The 7,952-nt window shown below is 52.1% G+C and overlaps 2 protein-coding genes across 2 annotated transcripts; one reads left to right on the forward strand and one right to left on the reverse strand.

The window, feature by feature from the left end:
- Positions 1 to 805: 805 nt before the first annotated feature.
- On the reverse strand, positions 806 to 2,533 carry ACYP1 (acylphosphatase 1). Its single transcript, XM_074150085.1, has 2 exons — positions 2,420 to 2,533; positions 806 to 1,191 (listed from the first exon to the last, which is right to left on the reverse strand). Exons 1-2 carry the CDS (start codon positions 2,501 to 2,503, stop codon positions 976 to 978), a joined length of 300 nt encoding a protein of 99 aa, XP_074006186.1. The 5' UTR covers positions 2,504 to 2,533; the 3' UTR covers positions 806 to 975.
- Positions 2,534 to 4,015: 1,482 nt separating this feature from the next.
- ZC2HC1C (zinc finger C2HC-type containing 1C) lies at positions 4,016 to 6,199 on the forward strand. The gene is made up of 2 exons (XM_074149910.1): positions 4,016 to 5,242; positions 5,933 to 6,199. The coding sequence occupies exons 1-2, from the start codon at positions 4,016 to 4,018 to the stop codon at positions 6,197 to 6,199; spliced, it is 1,494 nt and encodes a 497-aa protein (XP_074006011.1).
- The last annotated feature ends 1,753 nt before the right edge of the window (positions 6,200 to 7,952 follow it).

The raw sequence follows: 7,952 nt of genomic DNA on the forward strand, positions 1-7,952 counted from the left end.
AAATCAGACAGGTGAGAAACGCAAGAAACTGCAGGGAGCTCACTCCTCCATGTTCCTTAAAGGAACTCCCCTGGTGAAGAGGAAAAAAAAAAAAAAAAAAGAAGAAAAGACATACAAGTTAAAGGCCTGAAAAAACTTTCATTTATTGCATTCACCCTCATAAATATACTTTTCCTGCTATTCAGAGACTTTTTCTGTGATTGCTTTCCTGCCCAGGCTTCGACTGCACATTGTTGGTGCCTTCAAGGTAAATGGCCAGAATGTGAGTCTATGCTCCTTACTAAAAACATACGTGATTCCCCATCTTAACATACCTGAACCACGACGAGGTGAAGCTCAAAGGACCCACAAGCAAAAGCCTTCCGCTTCCATTTGCATCAAAAATAGCACCGAGCAGCAGGGCAGAGAGCGGCTTTCCTCTCCTTTTTTACCTCAAATCTCCTCACAAAGAAGCAATGCTCTGCTCTTACCCCCTCCTCTCGGTACCCGCCGGGGTGGCCGCCTCCCCTCCCCCCCCCAACAACGTCCGCGGCGCGAGACCAACCGTGGGCGGGCTACGGGCCCCCCGCGCGCGTCTCCTCAGGAGGCTGACAGGCGAGCGGCGGCCCGGGCCGGGCGCATAGGGCGCATGCGCGGAGGCTGAATGGGGTGGCTGGGGACTACGATTCCCAGCATGCCTGGCGTCCGCCGGGCGGACGCCAGGCATGCTGGGAATCGTAGTCCCCCGCCGTCCCAGGCCGGGCCTGCGATCCACTCCTCACCCCCCCCCCCCGCCTCGTCCCGTATGACATCCATTCCACACGAGAAAGTTCCAAGCAATTTTATTCTAAAGGAGGACCAACAAAAATAAAATAAACTTCTGCAACAAAAATACGTCGTTTCTGGGAGTTCTCTAGAGCTGGGTAGAAGGAAGAAGGGCAAACACTGGGCCAAGGCCACCTCACACTCTGGGTTTTGCTTCTTCCCGGGACAAAGTTACTTCAAAATCTGGAATTCCTTGTGCTCCAGCACCGCGATCTCCTTCTCGTTGCTGAACTCAGTGCGGCTGATGCAGGACTGGGGACTTCCTGTCTTCCTCAGCCATTCCTGCAGCTCCCGCACCCTGGCAGTCGGACCCTGAATTTGTCCTTGCACCGTGCCGTGGCTGGTGTTTTGGACCCAACCAACGAGTCCCAGCCTCTTGGCCTCCCCCTGAGGAGACAACGTAGAGAAAAATGAGATTAATCCAAGCTGGAAGACTCAATTTTATAGGTAAGACCCAGATCTCCAAGGAAGTTCCTACAGCAGGAAAGCAGCAGAGGATTCACAGAATCGTGGAATGGTTGGGATTGGAAGGGACCTTAGGAGATCATCTAGTCCAATCCCCCTTCCAAAGCAGGGTTCACCTAGAGCAGGCTGGACAGGAATGCATCCAGGTGAGTTTTGGATTCTCCAGAGAAGGAGACTCTACCACCTCCCTGGGCAGCCTGTTCCAGGGCTCTGCCACCCTCAAAGTAAAGAAGTTCCTCCTCATGTTTAGATGGAACTTCCTATGTTCAAGTTTGTGCCCGTTACCTCTTGTCCTGTTGCCAAGCACCATTGAAAAGAGTCTGGCCCCATCTTCTCGACACTTGCCCTTTAGACATTTACAAGTATTGATCAGACCCCCTCTGAGTCTTCTCTTCTCCAGGCTAAACAGACCCAGGTCTCTCAGCCTCTCCTCATAAGAGAGATGCTCCATTCCCTTGATCATCTTCATAGCCCTCCGCTGGACTCTCTCCAGTAGTTCTCTGTCCTTCTCGAACTGGGGAGTCCAGAACTGGACACAGTACTCCAGACGTGGCCTCACCAAAGTGGAGAGAGAGGATAATATCCCTTGACCTGCTGGCCACACTCTTTTTAATGCACTACAGGAGACCACTGTCCTTCTTGGCCACAAGGGCACATTTCTGGCTCATGGTCAACTTGTCGTCCACCAGGACTCCCAGGTCCCTCTCTGCACAGCTGCTCTCCAGCAGGTCAACCCCTAACCTGTACTGGTGGATGGGGTTATTCCTCCCCAGGTGCAGGACCCTACACTTGCCCTTGTTGAATTTCATTAGGTTCTTCTCCACCCAACTCTCGAGCCTGTCCAGGTCTTGCCGAGTGGTGGCACAGCCTTCTGGTGTGTCAGCCACTCCTCAGTTTTGTGTCACCAGATTCACCCAACTATTCGTTACAGTCTTTCACACGAAAAACTGGGGCTGAAACACCCTTTTCAGTCGTTCTGACATCACACAGCACTGAGAGAGAACAGCCCCCACCCACGGGCAGCCGCAGCCCGGGCCGGGGCCATCATCCAGTCCTGCCGAGGCCCCCAAAGGAGAGGCCACAGGCCCGGCAGTGCTGACGGAAGGCAACGCGCACCCCGGAGAGGACACCGACACGCCCCGGCCCGCACCTGGGTGTACTTGCGGAAGAAAACGCCTTGCACCTTGCCGGACACCTCGTAGTCCACGGAGAGTAGGCCCTCGCGTTGCGCCATGGCGGCCGCTCACCGCTTCCTCCTCCTCCTGCCGCAGCCGCGCACGCCACTGCGCCTGCGCGGCGCTGCGAGCGGGGGGGCGTGGCCTCGCCCGCCCCTGTGGCCAATGAAGAGCCAGGACCCGAGAGGGGGCGGGGAAGGCGCCGGTCCCTTATTAACCGCCTCATGAATAATGCATATCGGCGCGCCCGCCGAGCCATCGCCCCGAGCCGGCCATAGAGGTGGGGTCCTCCGGAGAGCGGAGCGGAACGCCAGCGTAGCGGCGGAAACCATCGAGAGGCCACCCGCCGGCGAGAGTGGCGCAGGAAGTGGCATTCGCGTGCCCGTCTCCAGGCAACAGCCGTCAGTGAGCGCAGCGCCCAGGGCGGCGGCAGCAGGCGGGGAGCGGCGGGCAGGGCTCCGCGCTGCCCCGGGGCGAGGGCGGAGGGCAGGGGGAGGTGTCGGGGCTCTCGGGCGATTGGAGATCGATGAGCCAAACGGGAGGCGACGCAGCTTGCCGAGGAGACCGGGCAGAGCGCCGGCTGCAGTCCCGCAGGTAACGCCACCCGCCCTGCGGGGCCAGCCTGCGGCCTGGGTACCTGACACACTTCGGGGGATGCGGTAGAACGAGTCACGGGAAGGTTGCACCGAGCTTTGCCCGAGGCCTATGTATGAGACCTTTGTGCCACACTGGCTGATCTGTGATGCCAAAACTCAAGGGACAAGAGGAGGGCCACCAAGATGATCAGAGGGCAGGAGCACTGCTCCCGTGAGGACAGGCTGGGAGAGTTGGGCTTGTTCAGCCTGGAGAAGAGAAGGCTCCAGGGAGACCTTATGGCAGCCTTCCAGTATCTGAAGGGGGTCTACAGGAAAGCTGGAGAGGGACTTTTTACAAGGACATGTAGTGATAGGACAAGGGGCAATGGCTTCAAACTGGAAGAGGCTAGATTTAGATTAGATATCAGAAAGAAATTTTTCACTCTGAGTGTGGTAGGCACTGGAACAGGTTGCCCAGAGAAGCTGTGGCTGCCCCATTCCTGGAAGTGTTCAAGGCCAGGCTGGATGGGGCTTTGAGCAACCTGCTCTAGTGGGAAGTGTCCCTGCCCATGGCAGGGGTGTTGGAACTCGATGATCTTTGAGGTCCCCTCCAACCTAAACCGTTCTGTGACTCTGTGATTCTATGGCATGTTATGGGAAACACTCTGGGTGAGTATAACAATTTCTCTGGCAGTACAGCATATTTCTGCTGCTACCATGGTAAGAGAGGGCTCAAAATAAAAAGCACATCTTATTTCTGGCTGCATAAGTGACTGGGACTGGAAGAGGCAGGATGGGAGCTAGAATGTAAGGAAGGATAAAAGGAACTTAAAGATTTACAGAACCCAAAAAAGTTACAAAACCTTTGCTAATAGTTATTCTAGCTGCTCATTGTAGCCTCCAGGTGCAGACTGTTAGTAGAAAATTTGTCCAGTTTTGGATAAGATAGCCTGTACTGACTTTGCTTCTAACTTCAGGCTCTTTCTCAGGCACTGAATGGCTTTGTTTCCACCAGTGGATTCTGTGGTGGCAGCTACTAAGCTTGTTCCCAGTTCCCAGCTGGAACACCAGAAGAGCAACTTCCAGCACGAACTCACACCTGACAAAGAGGAAAGTTTAAAGGATCTCTATGCCCGAAAGAGCCGAAGCTATTCCTATTCTCTTTCTGCAGAAAGGAGTCAACACAGCTCTAGGCACGAAGGCGTTTGTTCAGCTGGACTGCAGAGCAAGTATCTCACCAGCCAGACCAAGACTCTGCCAGCTAAATCAGTAGCCAGATGGAAAGAAGGAGTGGACCGTGCATATCCCCTGAAACCAATTTTTCAACACAAGGGTGTGAACGTTCCAGCGGTCAACAGAGCACAGGACAGAAGTTCCCCATACATGGAGGAAGCTCCAAATACTAGGCCCAGCTCAATGAGCAAAGGGAAGCCTCCAGCAGGGAGGGCTCCGCTAGGTGCAGTGCTCTCTCCTTGGACAGCAGAGCCTAAACAGTCAGCCTCCCATCTATATAGGAGAGAGCTGGCCTACATCCTAAAGTTGGAAGCAGATGGACGGAACCTCGAAGAGGAAATTCGAAAGAAAGAGGCTCTCCTCAGAGAGAAGCTGAGGAGAACAAAGGAGGAGCTTAGGAGGATTCAAAGAGAGAAGGAGCTTGTCGAGGCAGAGGAGAGAAGAGACAGAGAAGCAGAGAGGACCCATGAGCGAAAGGCAGCAAGGCACCTTGAAGAGAAAGCTTTCAGAATTGCAGTCAAGCCAGGTGACAGGGTCTTCAGTGGGGCACAGTCAGCAGAGGCCAGTATCCCCAAGCCTGGCACCACCCTCCACCCTCAAGAGCTGGCTATGGGGAAACTCAAGAAGGAGCGGCTGGTGGCCAGCAACAGCAAAATTCGAGACCGCATGCCCATGGAGCATTTAACCTCTTGTTCAGAGCTGGCACAAAAACTTAGCCCTTCTCCCTCTGCCCTCCCAGACCAAGATTCTGATGACCATTTGCCCACAGAGGTGCTGTACATGCAGGCTGCCAGTGCTGTGGAGCAGGGGGGGCTCGGACAGTGCAGCTTCTGCGGACGTAAGTTTCTCTGCACCAGGCTTGAGAAGCACATGAGCGTCTGTGGCAAGAGCCAAGGCTCCAACAGGAAAGTGTTTGACTCCAGCAGGGCCAGAGCTAGGGGCACGGAACTGGAACAGTTTCAGCAGTGGAACTGCTCAGAGAGGCCTCAGGTAACGTGCAGTCCCTTTGCCTCCCTCTATCCATGTCTACTGCACACATTCCTTCCACCTCAACATCTAATTCTGACTGAGATTCGAGTGCCTTCTTGTGTACGTGGGGCTAGGGGACACAATGAAGCTATTGCCTCTGAAAAGTTCTTGCCAAATGGATAAATAGGTCAATTTAAAATCTAATAGATGGGGGGAAGGGGTCCTAACTGACTTGTCTTGTCATGTGTCGAGGGTGTACTCCTGGAGAAAGCTCACTCCTTGAGTCAGGATGCTCAGGACGCAGACTGTGTCTGCTGCAGTAAAGCACTGTGAAAGCTTTAAAGGGGCTGCAGGGAAGTGGCTGAAAAACCAGGTAATAACACTGGCTATTAAAACAAAAGCAGTGGAAACGTGCAGCTTTGTTCCTGCAAAGCAGCTATAGCAACCCTCTCCAGTTCCTTTGCCCCACTGCTTGCTTTTCTGGTTATTCTCAAGCTCTTTCTAAGTATTGATAACTTCATCAGTATTTCCTTCAAGTCCTCCTTAGTGCTGGTCTTTTTGATCCCCTTTGCAGGACATAGCTTCTCAGGGAGGGTTTTACACCAGCCGGGAATGCCAGGGAGGGGTGACCTGAGTTGGACTGTGAGCGTAAGATTGAGAAGAGAGGTTGATGGTAGTGCCAGTTGCACTGACTGCCTTTCCCTTCTGCAGAATAAGACTCCCAGAAGGATCAACTGGAGGCAGAAGCATGAGGTTTTAATCCAGACCCTGCGCCAGGCCCGCCAGTTGCAGCAAGTCCTCTCCAAGGGAGGGAAGGTGTCTGACCTGCCCCCGTTGCCTCCCATCGAAAACCCAGACTACATTGCCTGCCCATACTGCGGACGCCGATTTGCTCCCCAAGCAGCTGAGAGACATATTCCCAAGTGCAAAACCATCAAGAATAGGCCCCCGCCCCCACCACAGAGGAGGCGCTGCTGAGGCCGTGTCCAACTGTACCCGCTGCCATGATTCCCTGCCTGTTTTCTGCCAGGTTTCCAGCCACAGACACTTGCGCTTTCCCTAGTCTCAAACTGGCTGCGAGTGTTGAGCTTGTGTGTGTACAGCAAATGACAGCTCAGGATGTACAAACAGAATACTAGAACTTGTGTAGTTTCACCTGTGCCCTGGGATGCCCCTCTGGGAGCTGCTTCTCCCATCCAATGAGCTCAATGTGGAGTCTCAGTGTAGGTGTGAAGCTGTTGCCGTTCAGTCAGCTGAGCAGGGAAGAAAGGCTGTTGCTACAGACTGTCACGGGACAGCAGCAAGGAGCAAACCAACCATCAGAAAGGGACTGTTCTTCAGAATCATATTTTGTCTGTAAGTTAGGGAGGCTTGGGCTTTTTCTTTTTTCTTTTCTTCTTTTTTGAGATGGCTTTTTGACATCTAGTGATGTCTGATGTGAAGAGAGCTGCTCTCCTTTAGCTCATCAGTGGCTGCAGACTCAGGTTTTTTTTCCTTCTCCAAAGGCAAAGAGCAGTGCTGGCTGGTCACGAGAAAAGCTGGGCCAAACAGAGCATCTGCCTCTTTGTTTGCTTTACTGGTCCGTGGGTGCAGATATTCGCCCCTGAATATGCTCATGGTGACAGTGGTTCTGGCTGGCCTAGCATTCTTAGTGAAGCTACCTACAAAAGACTGGGATGGCCAGGAGAACTGGGAGTATTATTAAATGCTTCCTCAACACAAGAAGCTCAGGAAGAGACATCCAGGGAGTTAGAAAAGCTAGCAGGAGCAGGCACTTCCTGCTTGAGTCCATACGTCAATTCAGGTGCACAGAACAGCAGAGATACTCAGGCCCTTGAAGCAACAGAACAACCATCCCAACGTGTTACTTACCACGTACAATAGCTGGGGCTCAGAGCCGGGAAAGGGTGGAAGAAATACTTAATTAAAGAATAATGCCACACAAGATCAAAAATAGGTCATGAATAAGCTCAGACTGGAAATTAAGTTTCTGTCCAGGACAGGAGTGAGGTCACTGAAAAACCTTCCAAATAGATTAGCACAGGCAAGGAACCTACATTGTTTCAGCGTGGACTTCAAGAAGATCGTGGAAGGCAGCATCCGACAAGAGTTAGAAATTAAGACCTGCGATACAGAGCATTTGTTCCTACCTCCAGGCGTCTTGTATAAAGTGTGAAGAACAGATCAGTGACTGAGTATATCACTTTCAGGAGCTGAGAAGGAATTTCCTTCCCACGGCAACCTTCCCTCAATTCTTAACTTGGCTTCTGATTACTTTTATTTTTCAATTTCCATCCAGAATGTTTCAGAACTGCTACAGCTAAAAAAAAATGCCAAGCACACCCTGCTCCCAGACCGTACATTAAGGAACTTCACATCAGAAAACCTGTTAGCTGCTTCACTCCTATGTTCAGGGTTAAATCAACAATTAGATTTAATATAAAAAACCTGGAGTTTTTCTGCAGGCCGAGTTGCTAGGGTCCTCTAAAACACACTGTTAAAGGGTCTTTTGGAGGAAATAGGTATCCTACAGACCCTTTTAGAGAATCACCTGCTTCTAACTGGTGACAATTCCTGCACATTTCCAAGTCAGTTATTTTTCCAGATTCTGATTTTTAATATATTAGACTAGTTCTTTGTGTAAAAGTTGTTTTAAATAGTCACAGAGTGGTTTGTGTTCTCAAAGTAAGAATGACTACTTTGTATAAGAAAGCTGCAACAGGAAGCAAAC

This window comes from Numenius arquata, chromosome 6 (genome assembly GCF_964106895.1).
Source record: "Numenius arquata chromosome 6, bNumArq3.hap1.1, whole genome shotgun sequence".
In the NCBI taxonomy this organism is placed as follows: Eukaryota; Metazoa; Chordata; class Aves; order Charadriiformes; family Scolopacidae; genus Numenius; species Numenius arquata.